The sequence below is a fragment of the Bos taurus genome, chromosome 5 (genome assembly GCF_002263795.3).
Source record: "Bos taurus isolate L1 Dominette 01449 registration number 42190680 breed Hereford chromosome 5, ARS-UCD2.0, whole genome shotgun sequence".
Classification (NCBI taxonomy): Eukaryota; Metazoa; Chordata; class Mammalia; order Artiodactyla; family Bovidae; genus Bos; species Bos taurus.
In genome coordinates this window covers 55,924,544-55,946,995 of record NC_037332.1, presented here as the reverse complement: position 1 = coordinate 55,946,995, position 22,452 = coordinate 55,924,544, and the positions used below count along the sequence as shown (strand labels likewise).

Here is a 22,452-nt window from a genome sequence, read left to right as displayed (position 1 = left end):
AACAGATTATAATTTAAATCCTTCTGTGGTAGAGAGTGCTTAGACTGTCACGCTGTGTATGTCTCTCTCAGTGCTGCCTCTTCCCCAGGAAACAGCAGGGGCCAGACAGAGTACAACAGCATTTAATGGTCAGAAACAGTTGTACAGTATTACAGTCAGCCACAGAAGCTGTGCTGGAGGACAGGACCCAATCCTCCCCCACACCAGGCAAAGCAGTATTGGGCAGGAGCTGGCATGTGGCTGGGCCACGTCCTCATCCCTGTGGCCTAAGGGGAGACCATCATTTAATATCCCCAGCTTCCACTACTCTTCAGAGGAGGGGGTGTAAGCCCCACATGCAAGAAGCCCTTGCCCCCAGTGTCAAATGGGATGCAAGAGTTACAATTAAGGGGAAACTCTGTGTAAGGTATTAATGGAGTTCAAAGGGGTAGGGATTACCCCTGTCCTCCATCACCCAAAGGTGCTCACTTTCCCAGTTTCTTCATCCTTTCATCAATGTTGGCAAAGTTCCCCTCAATTGTGGACAGGTTTTCACACATCGTCGTCTGCACCTAGAAAGCGAGAGAGCTATTTTACTCTGTCAGGTTCAGGTGCTTACCTGGGTGAGGAACTGAAGAAATGCTCTTAGAGAAGACAGAGACATGCAGGAGAACTCCCTGGTGGTCCAGTGGTTAGAACTCTGCACTTTCACTGCTGGGGCCCAGGTTCAGTCCCTGGTTGGGGAACTAAGATCCCACAAGCTGCACAACAAAGCCAAATTAGAAAAAAGAAACGGAAACAGCTTGTGGGTCCCAGAATGGGAAGGTGACTTGGAGCACCATGGACCTAGCACGGGATCTGCTAAGCAGGCAGGCCTCTTAAGAATTCCCATCCTGACTAACCAGAACAGTTCTTTCATCTGTTTTATGTACTGAGGGACACACAGGATTTTGTTGAAGTAAGGGTTTCACTCGTCCAAAGTTTTAGAAAACTGCTCTGGAGGAAGAACACACCATGCCAAGCACTTTAATTTATCTTGACAGTTCTCTGATGCCAGACTCCCAACTGTAGTGTTTCCCCCAGCACTGAGAACAGTGCCTCCGCCAGAACCTGAGGACTTGCTCTGTGCTGGACACTGCTTAGAGAATGGAGAGGTTGACGCTCACAGCTCAGCATCAGGAAGGAAGGGGCAAAACCAGGTGGGAGCCTGGCTCCAGATTTCAATGCCCATGTTCTGTCTAGTGTGCTGTGCTCAGGAACATCTGGTTGAAGACCCAGGGAGGATAAAACCCAGCTGAGACTACAGAGGGAAAAGGTAGGTTTTATAGGAAGAATGGAGGTTTACTGAGCTCTTACCAATTCACTCTTATTACTTCATCTAATCCAAATAACTCTGAAGTAGGTATAATTTGCCAGATGGTGAGGTGGAGGTTCATAGGTTAAGTAAGTTGTCAGATGTCCCATGGCAACCAAGAAACAGTATGGAGACTCAAACCAAACCCCTGCCACACCACTGTGCCAAGGCAGAACCCTCTGGAACTGAAGCTGGAGAACCTTGCCTGTGTGTGCTGGGGAAGGGAGGCACTCACCTGAGTCAAGAGGGTGGCATTGTCCTTGAGGGAACAAGCAATCATTTGCTGCGTGGTATCCAAGTGTGTCAGAAGCTGACCAAACTGCATGGCTGTGAAAGGTCAGAACGGTAGGCATGGCGTTAGAATCCAAGACCAGAGGGAAGGGAACAAGAGTTGCTCACTTGCCAATTTCTCTTGACACCCTTGTGGCTGGCCTCCCACCTTGTTCATGCAGCTGCTTGATGGTGACAAGTCTCTGTACCAGCTCAGGAAGGGAGGCGGCGATGGGGCTCCAGCGCTGTATGGTTTCATACAGCTGGTGCACCTGGAGGGACACCACAGTGGCCAACCTTCAGCCAAATACACACCATTAGGGTGAGACAAGTGCAAGCTGGGGCAACAGGGAAGCACTGCCTTATTTCAGCTGGTAAGAGCTTATGAGGACAGTGGCCTGAGGATTCAGTGCTCTCATGCTTTGCTCTTCCCAGCAGGAAAGGGTATGAAGATGGGAGGAAAGATCTCTTCCTGACCTTGCTCTGTGTATCTGCATCCTCTACAGAAGCTTTATGCTTGGCAATCTCATTCACTTTTCCCAGCACACTCTGAAAGCACAGATTTTAAGGTTGATAGTAAAGGCATCAAAGGTCTTCCAAAGTCACTAGCTGCCTGTAATTCAATTTGCCTCCACTTAATACCTGTAACCGAGCCTCCACTTGGTCCAAAACTGCAAGGTCCAGGGCGCCCACCTTCGCCTGCAACAGCTCTACAGTATCCTGGGGGCGGGGTCAGGACAAGTGTCATGAAGCAGACAGAATCAGACTAGAAGAGGCCACCTCATATTCCACTGAAGGTAATGAATAAACAGCTACAGATCCAAAAACAATTTCCTAAGCAAACCCAATCCGGATATCCCCTCTGTCATCCAAAGACTCCAGTTCCTTTTACACTCACCATGAGGCAGGCTCCCTGCAGACCTGCTGAAAGGGGATTCTGATGGGGAAAAGAAGCAAAGAAGTCAGTGGTTCTCATCTCTCCAGGTGATTACCACCTTCTCCCATCCTTTCTGGTTCCAGCAGGCAACTGCTGGCTGCTCCTGTAACTGGAACCTGTTCCTGACTCCTCCCTGGACTCTGTGGAATGCTGTGGACCTTAGGGCTCAGGATGTGAGGGTCGGAACAAGTATAAGAGAGCACCTGACCTGAGCATCCTGATCACAGCGTACAGTGGCTTCCAGCTCTGTCAGGCGCTTCTCGAGTTCTGCCACCTAGGGGAGGAAAGAGGGGAGATTTGCCATCCACCTACCTCCCTTCTGCTGCAGTGGGAAGTAAATCCTGCTCTTTGCTGGTCTGCTTGCCCTCCCCTCCCCTCTCCCCACCACTCTGCCAAGGGATTTCTTTCTCTGGAACACAGCCGTAGTCACAGTCTTAAATGAGACATCAAGAGGAATCAAGCATTCCCAGCACCCTCTCCCCAGATGTGATTCCTTGGAGGGCAACAGGAAAGTCTCCAGAGCCACGTCTTCCCTGGCTTCCAACATCACTCACACACACACAAACACATACACACACACAAAAACATACTTTGGCAGCTTGAGAGAACTTGTCCTGCTCAGGCCGAGAATGCAGTTCATAAGTGACCAAGCTGCTATCTGGGGGGGTTCCACTGGTGGTCTTGCCCCCTGAACCAGTCCCTTTGCTGTTCTTTGTTGCTTCCAGCTGCAGCAGTAGGCGCCTGGATCAAAAAACCAGCAATATTATCACGACTTGAAGGATGTGGGTCAGCTCAGTCACTTGTTTCTGCCTCCGGGTCAGCACTAAGGAACAGCTAGGCCACCTCTTCCCTTCGCAGCCCTGTCAATACCTGGCTGGAGTCCCTCTACACCCCAATTAGCAATGATTTCCCAGCAAAGTCTGGCACCCACTTAGCCAGAGCTCCATCGGGGTCAGTAAGGTTGATTGCCGCATCTGGTCCCAGCAGCTTCTCCAGATGGGAAGCAACCAGCTGCTGCTTCAGGGCGGCCAGCTGTTTAGCCAGCACCACGGGGGTCAGCTTCTCCTCAGTGGCTGATTCCTTCACTGTCGTCTGGTATGAAAACAAATAGACAGTGAGGGGTGCTAAGAGTGAGTCAAGAAAAAAAATAGATCAAGACCCTTAAAGATAGCTGTGGCTGAAAGTCACTGGGCTGCTCCTTACCCACTTACAGCACTAACTATAAATTCATGTGCATTCCCAAACTCTGAAAACCTCAGCCCCCTTAGGGAGGAGCTTAGCGAATTTTTCTCCTCCCGCTGGGAGGCCTTCCTCTTCTATGTAAGTCATAGCAGAAAGGCGAGAGGAGAGTCTACAGTTACCTTGATTTTTTCAACTTCAGTTGTCAGCTCTTGGACTTCATGCAGTAGTCTCTGGTACTTTTGCTGGGGTGTCTCCTTCACTCCCAGACCCTCTCCAAGCTAGAGAGCAAGCACAGACGGTGACATCACACCTCCTAGAACAGGGAACCTCAAGAATGTATCAAAAAAAAAAACAAAAAAACAAGAATGTATCCAAACCCAGTCCGAATTTGTAAGGGTATCATACCCAAACCCAGTCTGAGTTTGTAAAAGTATCATACCCAACTAAGAATCCACCATCATCCTCACTCGAAGACCTGCAGAGAGCTGGAGGCCTGGAGACGCTCCATAGCCAACAGCAGGGGGACAAAGCATCCTCCCCTGCATCCAGCTGGGCTTCTGAGGACCCCCCAACCAGAAAGGAACCCGGAATCCCACCTATACCCTGCTCCGTCTTAAATGCCCACTGGATAGGATCGCTGCACTATTCCCATCAACACACAAACAACAAACCATCTCATATTCTCCAGATTCATATCCCGTTCTTTTGGTTTTTCCAATTCGATCTGAGAAATCTGCCAAGAAAAGAAGATGGAATTGAGGGCCTGATCAAGACCCACAGTAGTCATGATCTCAGTGACTGTGAGGGCTTCCATAAGACAGCTCTTTCCCCAAAGCAAATGTCAGTGAGGCCTGAGGTCAGGCTTCCCCATCCAATTTCCAACCAGTCTCACCAAGTCCCTTTGTGCCCACTCTCTTGTCTTTGAACTTGTCATAGGCAGCATTGGGATTGACAATGATGTGCTCCACACTGGTGCTCGTCAGTTCCTCCTGCAGAAACAGGTAGTTCAGGCCAGGGGCAGATTCATTCCCACCCTAGAACTTCCCAGAGCCTCCCCAAATCCCCAAACCATTAGAAGACTGGGCTCTACTTTCCCAAGGGGAAAGAAGGACAGCTCCAATCCAAGCTATCAACCCAGGTTCACCCTAGGAAATGAAAGCTTCCTGGTAAATTTGGAGTCTCAGTTGTATAAATATTAACACCCTGATTCAACTGGGAACAGAGGCAGCATAACCTCCCCACCCATTCTGTACATAAGCCTCCTCATCCCCTCCCCTTCCCCAATCCAACTGGGCCCTCCCAGTTATCTGGCAATACATGCACTCAGGGCAAGAAACCAACCTGACCTCTTTTAACCTCCCCCTCCCAAAAGTAAATTTCCTTGCTGCTGAGGAAGTCCATTTTCAAGCTAACCTCCCATCCTTCTGGAGGGAAAGAGGAGCAATCAGGCTACTAGCTCTTGAGTATCGGAACTTGCATGTGCTGCTAAAGGGAAGATAACAGCTTTTAGATACCAAAAAAGGTTGGCAGAGGACCTGGCCAGATGCCATTTCCAGACTGCCATGAAGTCAGGGAATTCAAGGGATAGACAGAAGAGGCAGATACTGTGTTATTTTTTAAGGGACATCTTAGAAGCAACAGCATAAGCTGTATCTGTTTGCCAAGAGTACCCATCGGCAAAGGCCACAGGTACATTCTGAAACAGAGATAGCCCTGCTTCTTCTCAAAGAGAAGCTGCAGCACTTGCCTCTTCTCCCTGACCCTCAGCTGTTTCTCAAGCACTGAAGCTCTTCCATGAGGAGGGGACGTGGTAAACAAAGTGAAAGAAACTTCACCCTAGAAACTGAAGCAGAAAGGTTCCCTCCTTACTAGGTATCTGTTAGCAGTTCAGAGTCTAATAACTACACCAAAACCAAGTCCTCCAGACTGCATGTCTCTCCCTCAATTGTCAGCAGTCCAACAGGTCTCATCATGCTTCTGGAGAAGAGGAAGGAGACCTGGAAAGCCTTTTTCTTGGAGTGGACATCACCTTCTACTGGAGGAAGGCAAAGAAAGTCTTCTTTCTTTTAACCAGAACAATAGTTCTCAACCCTGCCTGCACAATAGAATCACTTAGAAAAGGGGGGGAGAAAAGAGGGATGGGCTCACATCTGTAGATTCTGATTGAATTGTTCTGAGGTAGGGCCAGGGTAGTAGGCCAGTTTAAAAGCTACCCAGGTCATTCTAATATGTATCCAGGACTGAGATTCTCTGACTGTCAGTGGGTACTAGGGGTTGATGTGTGTGTGTGGGGGGGACAGGTTATGATGGAGAGACATGGAGAAAGAGGAGCAGACACAAGCTCCACCCTTCATCTCTGCTCTGCTATTACCGAAGGAATCAGTGTGAGTGGCAGTTTTATAAATGAGGGAGGAGGCAGGTAAGGAGAAAATATCAACTGTGCTTTTTACCTCTTCAGGGAAGTGCTGGGCAGAGGGGCAAGAGCTAAAAAAGATTAAGGGAAAATAAAAGGTTTCAATGTCCCATATGAAAGTGCCTAGGGGAAAAAACAACTGAGTCACAAATTCTCTCAATCTTCTCTGAAGTGTTATGGCCAGAGCACCCACTGGTCAAATAACTGTGGTCTCAGGCCTCTAAAAAGTGTGTGTCTGAGACAGACTCATGTTTAGGAAAGAACATTACCCTCTCTCAAGTTCACCCTTAAGAATAAGAATATGCCACTCCTTTCTCTGACAATGAGGTAGGGGGAAAAAAAAAACAAACCTCTTTAAAAGGCATAGTCTACAGACTAAGGAAAGCAATCACAGCTACCATTTTGTTAAGCCCTTACTATGGGCCAGGCACTACGCAGACGAGAACATACTTTCTTATTTAGTTTTCTAAAGAGGGAATGTGTGGAGTAAAAAAGGGTCACCACTAGAGTGTGAGTGTCGGAGCTTCTGGACATAGCAGGGATGGTCAGTGTTTCCATCTTACTAGTCCTGCTGCAGGAGCACGTCCTGGGGCAGAAGGGCTGCCCAGCACTGGCACCCTCCTGAAGCCTCTCCGAGGGTGCGGCTCCAAAGGCTCAGGTGGACAGCACACTTGAGCCCTTCAGAGGCACCGACTCTGCCAGTGTCTTGGAGGTCTGGTGGCATGGGCTGGAGGTAGTGTCATTACAGTGATTCATGAGATGGGAAAAGGTCAGCTGGGGTTGGGGCTGAATAGAGGAACAGAAGATTTAGTAGAGACAAAAGGACAGAGAACAACTGCCCATCATAGCACACCCCGTTAAAAAGCAGATGAAAGGTCAGGCTTCTTACCAGCTCCTTGTGGTTTCCCCAGAGGTGAGAAAATCAAAAGAGTTAAAAGGAAAGGGATGGGGAAATGGGGGTGAGGGAGGGAAAAAAAAAAGACAAAATTGTTATTAGCAAATTGTCACATGCACTACATGATAGTCTTCAAATATACTGCATCACAGGGCCCAGGGGAGCCTAGCAAAATCTGGGGCCTAGCCAAGAAATTTCAGCTGGGGTCACTGCATACCCCAAGAGAAAGAAGAGCTTGGGACCCTTTCCTCTCTGGTGGTCAGGATGTCGTGAAGCTTTGCCGTGAACAGCAGCAATTCAGGATCACCTGGGAACTAAGGGTTAGGTGTTGCGAGCCAGTGGCATGGAAGAAAGTGGGGGCAGAGAAGGCTGGGGGAGGCAAGGAGAAGCTGTAGAAATGGCAGAATGTGAAGCAGAGGCTGTGGAGATAAGAGTCTGAGGGCTTGTAGCTGATTGAGGGTCCATGATTCTCAAGGGGAGTAGTTCATGGCTCAAGTCTTCCTGTCTCTCGGTTTCTCTAGTTTTGAAGAATTAGGCATTTGAATGGCAGAATCAATCATAATGCGGGTGCTTACGTAGGTGGTTTCATGTGACTTTGTGTTAAGCAGAACAGAGTGAACTTTCTAGATTACAGATGGTAAGTTCAATGAAATTCGAAGTACCTAACTGCAGCCCCATCCTCATTCAGTTGCCAGAGGAGAGGCAAGGCAAATCCTGGTCCCTTGTGTAGTCTGGTGTGTTTGTATCCATCTTGAGTGCTTGGAAACTCACCCTACACTCTGAGGGATCCAGAGCAACTCTGCCATGACGTGCTAGCACAGAGTCCAAAAGACACCCAGATTCACAGCTACCAGACATGTGCCGAACATATTTCTTCAACCCTCTGTTCACAGGGATTGGAGGGTATACAATGGGAAAAGTAAGAGTCTTTCAAAAAGAGGTCTTATTTTAGCTCAAGCCACACAGATAAGGCTCCACTTTCAAGCAAGACTGGTTGAAGAATTGCCAGGAGAGGACGGATATATGTGTATGAAAAGACATGATGGGATAAAAACAACTACATTCTGCCCCAGAGATTTCAGCTAGATGCATCAGAACTTCAACCTCTAGCCCAGCCAAGACTCCTCTCTCAGTTCAAGGCAGAGGTGGATCCAGGTCCTGTGGTCTAAGGCTGGGATGTCTCTGCAGAATATACTTTACCTTTCTCTTGCCTCACCAAGATAAAACCAGCTTGATTAAAAACTCAAGGGAAAAGAGAGGACAATGGGCCATAAGTTCAAGTCCAAGTCATGAGGAATAAGCAGAATAGGGGAAGACAGAAAAAATTTAAAAAGGAAAAGTGGTATATTAATTTGTAAATTATATATACCACCTCCAAGTCTGACCTACAGGTGGGTTAGGAAATGAGATTTTTGGGATAATGTCTGTAACCTGGAATAGTAACAATCACTATGGGAGCTTACTACACCCAGCCAACTTGATTAGAATTCTAAGTGCCTTGATCCCAGGTACATGACTCCCCAGTCCCTCTCATTAATAACCTCCCAGACTCCCCAGGGCTGTTTGGCTAAGTGGCTGTGCCTCAGAGGGCAAGACCTGAGGTTCTAGATCAGAAACAGGAAGAGGTCACTGCCACTCCTTTAGCCTGTTCAGGCTCTTTGCCAACACCGCAGCCAGGGGGACTTCAGAACCATGAGGACAAGGAAGATGGATAGAGCTGTAGAATAAAACTGTCCAGGATGGACCCACACAATGCTGACCATTCAACAATTTCTAAAGGAAGGGTACAGAAACAGGAAGACTTGTGGAAGCACAAAGAATCCAAGTTAGTCCCTTAAAATGCATATAACATCCCTTTCCTAGGCCATTTACCTTCCTCTAAAGGCTTAGCATAAGGGAATATTAAGATGAAGTTTTCATCTTAATCAGGTATAATCCACACACTGCTAAGAAGTGAGGACTTCTGCTGTCCCCCTTGTTCTTAACCCTTGTCCAGAATGGCTAAACGTCATTCCTTTTCTCTTAACTCCATTTCAGTTTATGGAGGAGAAAGGCAACCCCCTTCCAACTCCTGCTCTTAAATTCCTCATGTCCAGAAGTGTTCCTAGTCTCCATGTTTCTATCCCATCCTCCACTGGACAGTTTTATTCTGCAGACCTCACAAGGGGAAGACACAATGATTCATGAATCACAATTGTGTTTCTAAACCTTGATTAAGAATCTTTAACCACGAGGCCAGCAGGCCCCTTAGTGACCCGGCTAGAGATGCATGAGAATTTAAAACAATTAGCTGCGACAATAGCACAGTGACAGAGCATTGCATGCGAGATGGCAAATGAAAAAAAACATGCAGAGAAGAAGCACTGAATGGTCTTACTTGTGCAAACTAGTGTCCAGGCAAGGTGGTGAGGAGGGAGGATGGGGAAGCATTAGGAAAAACTCCGGTAAGTTCAATGCGCCAACAGTCAATGAACACAATCAAGCACACTCTGTGATATCCCAAACTGTAAGGGAGAGAACTTACTATTTCCCATCTCAGGCTGGTGGAGGCTCTGGCATCATTTACCCTTTGGAGAACTGAAGCCCCTGCCAGGGCCCCACCAAGCTAAGGCTAGGTCATTTCCCCTTCCACAGGGTACCAGGATAGGTGTGGCACAGAGGGAGGAACTAATCCTGTTTCTAGCAAGTTTTCTAAACTTACTCCCCCTTGCTCCAGCACTTCAAAAGCGGGGAGCAGAATGCCTATACAGACCCAAGTGTAGCCTGTGGGCTCAGTGGGGAGGGAATTCCAGCTGGGAATTAGCTTTCCTGACAAGACATTTTAAGAAAAGTTTCCAAAAAGCTCATGGCCCAAATCAACCCAGGAGTATCTGGTATGCAGAGTGGATCCTCCTACACTGAGGAAGAAAGGGCTAGCCTGTGTGGTTTTCTGGCCCATTCACTTCAGAATATTTTAGCTCCTGTTAAAATTGTTTTAAAGGGATAGCAGGAAAATCAGGACCATTTTTACCTAAAATAAAACCTTTTACTATTTCCTCTTCCATCCTTCCCACTATGGGAATTGCAAACTTTTCCGTTTAAGTTAAACTAGCAATTACAATCTTTTGGGTGTATTACAGGGTATTATTTCCTTCAGCAGCCTGATTTCTTCCATAGTGGAGCGATCAAAGGAAGAAGGTGAAAAGACAGGGAAGGTCGTCGATAACCTTTGACTACTTCTTTAAATAAAAATCTGGAGACTGCCCTGAAAGGTTCCATTAAGAAGTTGATCAAATTGGTTGTCTCCAGGGAGGAACTGACCATTGGCAGGCATCAGTGGGAAGAGATACTTTTTGTTCTATGTACATATATTACCTATTTTAAAAACTAATAAAATTAAAGTTCCAAATAATCTGGAGACTAAGGCAGAGCATGCTCTTGCTGGAGTTAAGAAGGTGACTGAAACCTCATGGTTCAGCCACAATAGTGGTGGTGTGCAGTGTGACCCATACTGGGTCTTGGGAAGGTAAGTGAGAAGGGGACCAGCTGTTAGTGAGAATCCAGGCCTCAAGGAAATGAGGATGCTGGATTGTCTAAGTACAACCAACTGCTCCTCAAGTTGCACACTTACGTCAGTATTAAGAGCAGTGGCAGAACCATTAGTCAGCTGACTTCCCGAAAGCTGCCCTCGTAAGGCCCACAGGGACATGCAGGGGCCAGAAACATTAGCTGACATCAGGAAACATCTCAGGTCTCCCCCACTCCCGCCAGGGCTCCTGAAGTACCTGAGAGTCTCCTGACCCTACTCACTCGTCCCTAGTGATAGTGTCATTCTGCTGAGCCTTAGGTGATGGAGGCAACTTAGCTCCTCGTGTTTACCATCCAGTTCTTATCTACTTCTATACTGGTATTCTGGCTACATGCTGCAGGAAATGGACATCAGCCCATCAGCCACCCCACTGGATGCTACTAAAATAGGCTGCTCAGGTTCAGCAGGGAGAAATAGCCAATCAGGGCAGAAGAGTCAGGTTCTTCCATGCCTGGGATGAAGGTCATGCTCCTTTTATTAAGAGATAGCCCATGATTTCAAAAGGAAAATTACAATTTATTTTTTGGTTTGGAAAGGGGACTGCTATGATATTAGCTGTTTGATCATGGTCAGTGACAAAGGGACAAACTTCCATTCATTATTTCACCATGAAGGTTTGATATTTTATAGGCCCTAGGCCAGAGCTGAACAGTCTCTGAACTATGGTAGCAGAATGGAGTCCTCAGTATATATACTCCTGCCCTCTGAGTCAGAGATAGCTTCCTAATAAGATACCTCTTAGAGTGAAGGTGCACACCTAGGTCCTGAGCAATGACACCATCTGCATTATCTCCAGATACTCAAGTTTGGGGGACAGACTGACATGCCAGCAAGTACAGAAGCAACAAGAACACACCACTCAGAGAGGGGACAAGGAAGGTGTTCCCCACAAAGAAGGAACCACTTCCACATGGGGGAATCAAATAAGGAATAAGTGAGTACGCCAAGCCATACATTGTAAGCCAGCAACCAGCATTCTCCAGAACTAACCAGCCCCACAGACGTAGCCACAGGACTCACAGACACACATACAGAGCCTGTTCCCACTGACTCTTGGTCACCACTTTTTTGAGATCTCACACCATCAATGTGACCCTAGCCCAGCTCTCTTTGCAAATTATAGAATCTAAAATACATCCTATAAGACATGTGAACAGATCTTTGCTCCCCTTGGCACTTACACTCAGAGTTTCCACTATGTTCACTTCACTCACTCAGTTTTTTCTTTCATGTTTCCTATATGTATCCTAACTCCCCCAGTAGTCTGGGGGATTTTTGAGGGCAGGGACATTTTTTCCTCTGTACTGCACAAAAATCAACACAAAATGAACACATTCAATAAACAATGCTAAGTGGTTTCCCTTATGGTTAAAATGTGTCCATAGCTAATTCCTTCCTCTTGAGTTCTTCCTGAATCTGAAAGTGCTATCAAGTCCTCTCCTCTGCTAATATGAAACATTTATGTTCTTCCTCAAATTCGTTCTGCTCTGACCAGCTCTCTTATCTTTCTGAAGTCTCCAATTCATTTTCCTTGCCTAGTGGATTCTGGATACTCACGTAAAAGAGTATTCCTCTATACTTCAAAGTCTAGCTTGTTAGGATGTTAATGAACATTGAGTGAGAGATATATATTATGAAATAGAAGGTCTAGGTCTTAAACTCATGCACTTTTTAAGTACGCAGGCTTCATGATTCATTACCATGGACTAGCACTACCAGGGCTAAGTCACTAGCACCCAGCCTGTTTTGAGATATTTCAATTTTATTTAAAAGGCCTAAGAATCAGGCCTCTTAGTTTTAATTCCACTGACCTAACTCTCCTTCCTGGCATTGCTCATTTGCAAGTCCTGCAACCTACGTATCACTCAGGCTGGGTTGGCATACCCGCTTATTGCTGTGGCTCGCCAGAAAAGGGAAAGGGCCTGCCTGGGAGAGAGAGATCAGAATCCACAGGAGTCCTGAGGCACCACATAATCTTACCGCATCAAACTCTGCTTGATCATCCTCAGGCAGGTCGCTGGTTTCATAAACATCTGGCTCGTTCCTGGCCTGCAGGTAGAAGCAGTGACCATCCAACCTCACTACCCAGCACTACCCAGCAACACCCCTGACCCCACTCCATTTGAACAAGTATAACAGAGAAGTCAGGCTGTGATGCCAGGATTCTGCCCCTTCTTTAACCTGCCGGGTGGACTGCATGTCATTTCCCATGTCTTAACAGGGGTGGGGTAACAGTGGAGATGACTGATGGTAAATGGTGAGTGCTAAGTGATGACAAAGATGTTGCCCTGAATCTGAAGAATGACGAGTCCTGGGCAATCAGAAGTGGGAGAGGAGCCATCATTAGGCCCTGCACACACTACCCTGGCACAAGGGCTGAGAGTGACTCAGGACCTTAGTACACAAAGTCCTATTCCAACCCCCCACCCCGTGAATGCAAGTAAGGCAGCACAAAGGCAGGTACATGCCGGCATGTGCGGGGCTTGCGAAGGAGGTTCCCCAGAGGACAAGAGTTCTCTATCTGGGGTTCTGTCACGGTAACCTCCTCACTCTTTGCTGAGTGAAGGCCATCACCAAATGGCCTGGTTTGTGTGTCTGAGGTGGGGGTGAGGGGCTTATGGGAATATCTGGGGAGAAACGGGAGGTGTAGACACGGATGGTAATAAGCACTAGAGAACGGTGCTAAGTGCCTAGAGACCATTTCTGGGCGAAGAAACCGGCAATTGCCGGAAAGGGGCCTTGTAGGCCTTCGCATAGCCCAGCCCAGTCGGGTCGGAGTCCGAAGGGTGCTGGGGCCGGTCAGGGAGCTAGCGGCAGGAGCCCTCGGGGCTGAGGAGGGGTGCAGGCGGGAAAGGTCACGGGTTGGTGTCTGTTGGGGGTCTTTAGGAGGTTGGGGGCGCGGTCTTGGGGAGCCAGGGCCGGCCGTGTACTCACAATGCCGGGAAGGTCGGCGTACTTAGGGTCCGCCATGGCGGCGGCGAGGCAGGGTTGGGGGACCGGGGCCTCGGCAGAGCCGGGGCCGGTGCTCGGGTAGGGGAGAGGATGGGTCCTGGTCCGGGTTAACGCGGCCGCAAAGGGAGCGGCGGAGGAGGCGGAGGAGCAGAAAGTCTCGCGACAGGAGTAGTACAGGGGAAGGGTGAAGCAAAAGTCGCGAGAACAGCCCGCTACCACACCCCTGGAGAACCAGGGATTGGCGAGAACGAGGCCGGGAATGAGGTAATGGCAGGAAACCGCCGCCTAGGATTGTGGGATATGCAGTTTTGGCCCACCCGGCTTGGGCGGGGACCGACGTTAACGAGCTTTGGGTGCTGTGTCATGTAACTTATTTTCTTTCGTCTTTATAGCGAGTCTGTGAAAGAGCTTTTACAATTCCTGTTTTTCGGTGGATAAATTTGTTGTTCAGTCGCAAACTCCTGTCTGCTGCTAAGTCGCTTCAGTCGTATCCGACTCTGTGAGACCCCACAGACGGCAGCCCACCAGGCTCCCCTGTCCCTGGGATTCTCCAGACAAGAACACTGGAGTGGGTTGCCATTTCCTTCTCCAATGCATGAAAGTGAAAAGTGAAAGTGAAGTCGCTCAGTCGTGTCCGACTCTTAGCGACCCCATGGACTGCAGCCTACCAGGCTCCTCCGTCCATGGGATTGTCCAGGCAAGAGTATTGGAGTGGGTTTGCCATTGCCTTCTCCCAACTCCTGTCTAGCTCTTGGCAACCCCATGGACTGTAGCTCGCCAGGCTCCTCTGTCCTCCACTATCTCCCAGTTTGTTCACATTCATGTCTATTGAGTCGGTAATGCTATCTAACCGCTATCCATGTCAAGCTCCCAGAAATTAAATGACTGGGTAAAAACAACACTACTAGGTATGCTAAGGCACAGCCAGGGCTTTGAAACAACAATAAGTAAATTTAATAGCGATTTGATCATGTTGGGAATGAGAAAGTTAACTAACCTCAGGTTAGGGCTGTCAGATAAAATACAGAGCACTTAGTTAAATTTGAATTTCACATAAACAACTAATAGTCTTTACAGTATAAGTATGTCCCATAGGATATGTAGGACATATACATGTCCATACACATGTCCCATAAGATATGTAGGACATATACATAAAATAGACACATTTTACTATTTTATCTGAAATTCAAATTTAACCAGGCATCCTGTTTTTGAATCTGGCAATTCTACCACAAGTTAATAAATAAACACTTGGTAGCACCCTCTGTGCTCTTAATCCCTTCACTAATTCTGAAGATCAGCCCTGGGATTTCTTTGGAAGGAATGATGCTAAAGCTGAAACTCCAGTACTTTGGCCACCTCATGCGAAGAGTTGACTCATTGGAAAAGACTCTGATGCTGGGAGGGATTGGGGGCAGGAGGAGAAGGGGATGACAGAGGATGAGATGGCTGGATGGCATCACTGACTCGATGGACGTGAGTCTGAGTGAACTCCAGGAGTTGGTGATGGACAGGGAGGCTTGGTGTGCTGCGATTCATGGGGTTGCAAAGAGTCGGACACGACTGAGCGACTGAACTGAACTGAATGGTTTTCAGACTTTTGAATTTCACAGTTTAAACAATTAAAACAATATCAAACCTTTTTGAGGATAGGCATAGTATTGCTACTTTTTTATTTTGCCAAGTAAGTATTTGCCAAATCTGTTCTCTACTATTACCATCATTACTTAGTAGAAAAGTACAGAAGGACATACAGTACTCTCAGAATAAAAGATATTCCTTTGAAACAACAAATCCAGCTTTATGAAAAACCTACCACATTCACACTGTGTAGTGTTTTTTTTGCCGGGAGGGATCCATGCACAGTAAACTTTTGTCTGACCAGTGACCCTGCATTGACTAGTATTTTGAAACCCCTTCACTAAGGATGTCATCCTGGAGCCCCTGGGGGCCTAAGGTTGGGATATTTCCCTTGCTTGCAGGATGCTGCAACAATTAGAAATAGTGCCAGACCAAGTGACTGGAGAGATGCCTGTTTTCCTGAGTTTAGAACTCATTGTCATTCAATGTGTACTCTCCTGGCTCCTCCCCAAGCCTTTCTCTCCACAGTGCTACTGCCTTGCCATCCAGTTTCTTATGGTGAACCCCTTTCCTTCAATTTCCTTAAGATTCAAGGTGGGTTAGGGGTATATGTCCAACTCGGAAACCCCTTTAGCTGTGTTCTGAGTGGTTAGGTCTTGTTTGGCAGGCCATCATTCTCTCCTCCTTGCCTCAAGTGACCTAGACACTTACCAGACAATTGCTAGGCAGAACCTCCCTCCCTCCTTCCTTCTTCTCCCATCACCCTGCTCCTCCCCCGGCCTAGAGTCTCAACTCCTGCAGTCTAACTCTGTTGGCCAGCAGAGGCCCTGTGACGTGGAGAAAAATCAATCCCGCCAGCTTCTAGGTGGTTCTGCCCAGGGGCTGCAGCAGGAATCTGACCGGAGGGGAGGAAGGACATGGAATTTCTAGACTTGGCTCTCTCTCTCTCTCTCTTTTTTTGCCAGAGAAGGGGGAGAAACAGAAGAAAGACCTGAGAAAGGGGCTGGAGTTTTGGGACTGTTCAACAGAGTACTGCGACAGGAAACATCCTCACATAGGTGCCTAAACCTGCCTGAAGCCCAAATGCAGATGTCAGCTCTAGAAGTCCTTTCTTCAAGCCCCTCTGGTCTTACCCACCACCATCATTTCTCCTCCGTCACTGCTTTATGACTTCCTCCCTCTTGCATAAGTTCCTCTGGGCCACTACCATCCCAGCCCCAAACTATGAGGCAAAAATGAGAATTACCTGCTTTTGAATTCTGATAGACCAAAATAGGACCCCGGTAGCTCAGTTGGTAAAGAATCTGCCTGGCAATGCAGGAGACCCAGGTTCGATCCCTGGGTGGGGAAAATGCTAGTGAGAAGGAAATGGCAACACACTTCAGTATTCTTGCTTGGAGAATCCCCATGGACAGAGGAACCTGGCAGGCTACAGTCCTTGGGGTCGCCAAGAGTCAGGCCAAAATAGAGACCTAGTGGGGACCTGGTATCTATGTTGGGGAGAGAGTAGAGTCCTTTTGGATGTAGGAGGGGAAGGAAAGAACCAGACTTCCCTTGACACTCCTCTTTGAAAAATGGACCCTGGACACCCACCTCCATAGCGGTACAAGTAGCTGCCCCTGAAGGTTTCAGTGAGCTGAGGATTTTTGAGAGGGTTGTGGGGAAAGAGAGGAGGAGACGTGTGCTGCCAATCTGGAGAGAGGACTGTGATAGAGGTGAAGGATGCCCTGGAATAAAGGAGGTGCGAGCGCTGTTGACTCTGCCTCCGACGGGGAGACAGGCCCACCTCAGATCCCTTAGCCCTTCCAGGGGGTTGGAATCCGAGGGAGGGACAGACGGGTCAGGATTGTGAGGGTGGGACCTAGTGAGTGACTTGGGTGGGGAAGGGGTGAGGACACGTTAGTCTCCGAGCGTCAGGAGTCGGGAGAGGAGGCAAGAAGAGAGCAGAGGTGCCACCGTCCGTCGGTGGGCGCCGTGGGGTGGCAGCCCCCAGCCACGGAAGCCCCGCCCCGCTCCTCCGTCGCCGCCCCGCCCAGGCCCGCAGCGCGGCGCTGCAGCGCGAGGGGCGGAGAGGCAGAGCGCCGAGAGAGGACCAGACGCCCAGGTCGCCCGCATCCCGGTGCCGCAGGAGAGAGGAAGCGCGCCTCGGCCCTGCTCCCCAGCCTTTGCCCGGGCGCCCGCCTCAGCTTTCTGAACCCTCAGAGACAGAGCACCTGTCTTCCGCCTGAGCCTCAGCTGAGCCCCTCTCCTCCCGGAGCACACGCGACCTCTGCAGCCGAAGTGCCCCAGCCCCACGCCGGCGACCACCATGACCGAGACCAACAACGAATGTAGCATCAAGGTGCTCTGCCGATTTCGGCCCCTAAATCAGGCCGAGATTCTGCGGGGGGACAAGTTCATTCCCATTTTCCAAGGGGACGACAGCGTCGTTATTGGGGTGAGTGCCGCCCCTGGAGGGAATTTCGGAAAGGGGGCAGGATCTTTTACCCCCGCCGAGCCTCAGCCCCCAGCCTGTCTCAGCTCCCTCTCCCCGTCTCTCATCCTCCTCCATCCTTTTAGCCGCAGCCCCTCCTCTCCCTGCATCAGGATGGCTGGGTGTGGCCTGGCCAGGCCGGCGGCCGAGTCTCGGCAGAGTGGGAGGGGGCTACTATCCCGCGATCCGGGGGCCGGATTCCCCTTTGCTGCTCTCTGCAGCGTCCCCACCCCTAGAGCCAGTCCCGTGTTTTTCTGACGTTTTCCCTGTTCCCTAGGGAAGGCGCATCTTCCCTTTGTTATTGGCTCAGAATCTCTACCCCTCACCTCCCAGGAAGGGAGGAGGAAGACTAGTGGACTGGCTAGATGGGAGGCGGGTTGTCCAGGGTCTCTGCGAGGTACAAGTGAGGGTGGACTCTGGGGTCAAGGCCTCCATCATCCCCAGAAGTAGTTACAGCCTGGACTTGGGGGGAGGGCACAGGTTTGGTGAAGGGTTTTCAGAGAAGGAAATACATTGGTGCCACACCCAGTTTGGGGAGGGGGATCTTCTAGGTCCTAAAGAAATGTCTGCCTTTTCCTCCCAGGCATGGTAGGAAGAGGATTTCAGACCCCTCAACTCACCCTAACAAAAATAACCAAACCCTGAGATCCTATCAAGCAGTTGCTTATTCATCCTTTCTCTTGATGATCCAATTCAAAGTAGCAAGCCACCTCCTCTACCTAGTCTCGACAGCCCCTACCCCTGGAAGAGACTATTAAGAAGGAGAACTAGTATTTACTGTGCTTTTTACTCTACATATATCATTTGATCTTCAAAACAACACTCTGAAGAAGGTATTAATATTTCCACTTTATAGATGAGGAAATTGAGACCCAAAGAAGTCGAATGACTTTCTCAAGGTCACACTGTTAATTCATGGATCTGAACCTAAATCTGTCACTCCAAAGCTCACATCTTTCCTTCTGTATCACATTACCTCCACAGATTTCGGTTCTGGACTTTTAGCTGTGGTAGCCCCCAAGGGATTCCTAGGGAATTCCTCACCTCCCCTCCTTTCCTAGGCTGGTTGGGACTGTCAGGCTATGGGGTGAAAGGATGTGGGGTTGAGTCCAGTAGGGAGTAGGACTTGAGGGGTGCTGGGCTAGGACACTGTAGCCAGTTCAAGAAGGGAAGAGCCCATATAAGGGCCATCCTCAAGGTCAGGGGCACTTCTTATGTATCTTTGATCCATAGTGCTTGGCACAGGGCTTGCTTGTTGAAGGAATGAAGGAAAGAAGAGGAGGGAGCCTGGGTCTTCGGAGTCAGTGAGAACAGGACTTTGAGTAAACATGCCTTAGGAAGAGACTTGCTGACATGGTCTGTCCCCAAGGGCTCTAGCCTGTCACCAGTTTCTCTCACCTCCATTGTGGACTCAATGGGTGCCTTCACCTTGTGTCCGTGCTTATGTATGTATGTTTGCCACATAGGGAGGGCCCCTGTCTCTCTTTGTCTCGGGAACCTTAGACCTTGCAGTCTGATCAGTCTGGCCAGGCTGAAATAATGCCTGGATCAACCCTCAGGGCCTCCTTTCTGAATAGTCTGGACAGTGGGTGTTAGCCACAGGAGTTAGAGCTTGAGGGGTCCCTGAGACAGAAAGGCTGAGAAATAGGACCAAGGTGGTTATGGAGGAACAAACCCACAAAAGGCTTCCACTTTTAAGCCTAACTTCCTTGCTCTAGGGTGTTTAGGTTTATCTGAACCAACTCCCTTAGGCTCTCTGGGGCATCCATCCTGGCATGGTGGGCGCAGGGCATGGGGCGATGTTGGGAGAAGGAGTTGTGTTTATCCGTCTCATTCTCAGCTAAATAGGAGAGACCTGGTGGAGGTGGGAGGGAGGAGAGATAAAGAGAGGCCCAGGGCCCCCTGCCAATTCAGATTTTATCTTACTCCACAGCTGTTCCTTCTTTATCTATTTTGCCTGATATTTGCAGGGCTGAACCTTTGTCTCGCTCTGTGTCTTGCCTTGCCCTAGCCCTTCCTGTCAGTGTCTCATGCCAAGATAAGTGCTTATGGGGGGCCATTTTGTCTCAGGCAGCATCCTTGGTGCTTGCCTTCCCAGGCTTTCTATTCATTCCTCGTTCAGCAGGATGAGGGTCATAAGTGAAGTGATTGTGAGGAGCGCCTTGAGGGTCCCAACAAAGGGAAGGAAATCCCCCAGCCTCCTTCCTCTCTCTTCCTCTAGCTCTCTTTGGGGCCCGTGTGTGGGAACTATCTGAGGAGTTAATGGAGGAAGCTGCTTCAGGATGTCTGGGAAGGCTGAAGGTGGGAGAGGCTATTCTCTCTCTCCAAGCCCAGCCCCCTGCTCCTCCTGTGATGGCTCTTCTCTCTGCACTGCGGCTAGCTCTGGGCTACAGAGTCCCTAATGTTCATGGCCTTTTTCTGCTTGGCAGAATGTAGGAGAATAAGCTGGGAAGACAGCTCTGTGAGCCTCATCCCTCTCCCACCCCATGACTTCTCCCTGGAATCTGGGGGATGGGGCTTAGCCCACATTAATGGCCTGAGTCATAGTGGAAGGGTGTCTGGGTCACTGTCTGTGTGTGCTATGTACCTTGTCTTGCTCTTTGGGTCACTGGGAATCCACTGTGACTTTTTAAGTGTACCCATTTATGTGTCTCTCTGCCTGTCTTGGTGGGCAGAGGGTGAGCTGTGCATCTATACCAGACACAGGAGAATGGCAGTAGGGAAACCCATAGCCTCTCTGCCTCCCGCCCCTGCTCCACTTCCCTTCCCTCCCTCCCTCATTCAAGTATCAACCATATTCTATCTCCCTTAGATTTCCTGATGGCTAGGTGGATTCTTAAGGAGGCAACAAAGCAGGACCACCAAGTACCTCATTTGGAAAAGCCAGGTTGGGGCCTGCAGGATTATTGGAGCAGAGTCACTATTGTTTGAGGTGGCCCAGGATTCTTTTGATGTCTGACGGAGAGGAGCAGTTCTCCCTTAGCCTTGGGGGAGTCTTGTCAAGGAAAACAGAGAGGGGAGGTGATGTTCACTGTGGCCAGTATCGCTGCAGCATTGCCATGGCAACAATCCCCAGGGGTGTCACTATGGAAATCAGTCCTGGTGCTCTCAAGTTCAGTCTCTACCAAGTGCTTTAATGAAGGTTGAAAAGGTTGGTTATCTCTGGACCCCTGATCTTAGACCTTTCCATTAGCTTTAGTCAGCACCCTTTGTGGAAAACACCAGAAAGTGCTGGGAGACACAATTGGACAGGAGACGAGGAAGCTTGGAGTGGGTCAGAGGAGAACACAGAGTCCGGGGTTGTGGGACTCTGAAGAGAAGCCCTCTGGAGGGGCGATTTACACTGCTGTTGGGGGAGACAGAGTGGGTCTCAGAGGCATTCCTCAAAGGTGGACGGTCTCCCTGAGTGTTTCTAACTTACAAGTCTTCTGCTGCTGCTGCTAAGTCACTTCAGTCGTATCCGACTCTGTGTGACCCCATAGACGGCAGCCCACCAGGCTCCCCTATCCCTGGGATTCTCCAGGCAAGAACACTGGAGTGTGTTGCCATTTCCTTCTCCAGTGCATGAAAGTGAAAAGTGAAAGTGAGGTCGCTCAGTCGTATCTGACTCTTAGAGACCCCATGGACTGCAGCCTACCAGGCCTCTCCATCCATGGAATCGAAGTCATGGATTAGTACCTCCTTGGAGAGGATGGATGGGAGAACTGCATTCTTCTGAAAAAGGGGTTGAGGTTGCAAAAAGAAGGTGATGAAGGACTTTAGTTCTGTCCAGAAGTATTTGGAGAAACGCCCATATGGAGGGAGGAGGGGAAGGGAAACCGTGATAAAGCTCTGACGCAGTGTTGGCACGTCAGTTTTGGGATCACTTTGACAGTGTGGGTCTGGAATCAGAGTGCTTGAGTTTGAAAACTTCTTCTACCACTACCCTACCTCTTTGAACTTCAGTTTTCACATCTATGAAATATAATAATAATAATAGTACCTACCTCCTAGGATTGCTGTGAGCATTAAATGAGATAATGTATAGTGACAGGCACATCATAAACTCCCAACCAGAGTTAGATGTTATTTTTATTTTAGATGGGCTGTCTCCCCACCAGCTCGCCTTTGACACAACTGGGAAGTGGTTAACATTTTCCCCTCTTACAGGTTGTTTCATCCAAAGATTCAGGTCCCTAGGATCTTCTTGCTCTCTTCTTCCATCAATATCTGTGTTTCTTCAAGAGATATATTAATGAAGAGCCTCCTGAGGGCCAGGGACTGTGTTGATGTTGGGGATTGAGAGGGGAACCTCTGTCTTCAGGAAACTCTTGGTTTACATGGTGGTCCAGGCTGTGGAGTGGCCTGGCCAAAGTCCTGGGAGGGGGCATCAGAAATGGCTTTTGCTAACTGTACATACACTTCCCCAGATTCTGATAAGAAATCCCCCACAACATACTACAGTCTGACTCAGAATACTTATGTGTCATGAGAGATGTAAATAATGGTGACGTTTCCCAAGTGAGTAGTCTAGAAGCAAAAAAAGTGGGAAACCGCTGGTCTAGTTATTTTTTAAAAAGATCTGACAGAACAAATTCATCCGGTAATAAATAGAACGTTAAAGGACGTCATACTTTAACAGATATAAAAATCTTAGGAAGAAGAAATGAACTAGGTTTGAAACTTAAGGACCCAACCAAGTGTAGGAAGATGGTAGCAGGCCTTCCCAGAAACCCTAGAATTGTAAACATGGCTTTCTCTGCTCATGAGATTACTAAGTGCATCCACTTTTAGCTCTTGGATATTTTTTATCCTCGTGGTTCCAAGAATGCCACCCGTCCTCTCTCTCTGATCTCTCCCTGCCTA

General features: G+C 48.8%; 2 protein-coding genes across 4 annotated transcripts in view; one reads left to right on the top strand and one right to left on the bottom strand.

The window, feature by feature from the left end:
* Nucleotides 1-106: 106 nt before the first annotated feature.
* DCTN2 (dynactin subunit 2) lies at nt 107-13,688 on the bottom strand. Its single transcript, NM_001034558.1, has 14 exons — nt 13,533-13,688; nt 12,579-12,647; nt 4,615-4,711; nt 4,394-4,455; nt 3,902-4,000; nt 3,472-3,632; nt 3,131-3,281; nt 2,749-2,814; nt 2,502-2,540; nt 2,246-2,323; nt 2,081-2,152; nt 1,773-1,875; nt 1,569-1,660; nt 107-551 (listed from the first exon to the last, which is right to left on the bottom strand). Exons 1-14 carry the CDS (start codon nt 13,566-13,568, stop codon nt 465-467), a joined length of 1,212 nt encoding a protein of 403 aa, NP_001029730.1. The 5' UTR covers nt 13,569-13,688; the 3' UTR covers nt 107-464.
* Nucleotides 13,689-17,186: 3,498 nt separating this feature from the next.
* KIF5A (kinesin family member 5A) overlaps nt 17,187-22,452 on the top strand; it is a 29,161-nt gene continuing 23,895 nt past the window's right edge. Inside the window, exon 1 of one of the 3 annotated variants that reach the window (XM_005206564.5) lies at nt 17,187-17,571. In XM_005206564.5, the coding sequence (XP_005206621.1) occupies nt 17,443-17,571 (129 nt within the window). In that variant the 5' untranslated portion in view covers nt 17,187-17,442. The remainder of the gene's footprint in view (nt 17,572-22,452) is intronic. The other 2 variants (XM_005206563.5, NM_001205694.1) reach the window with 2 other exon arrangements.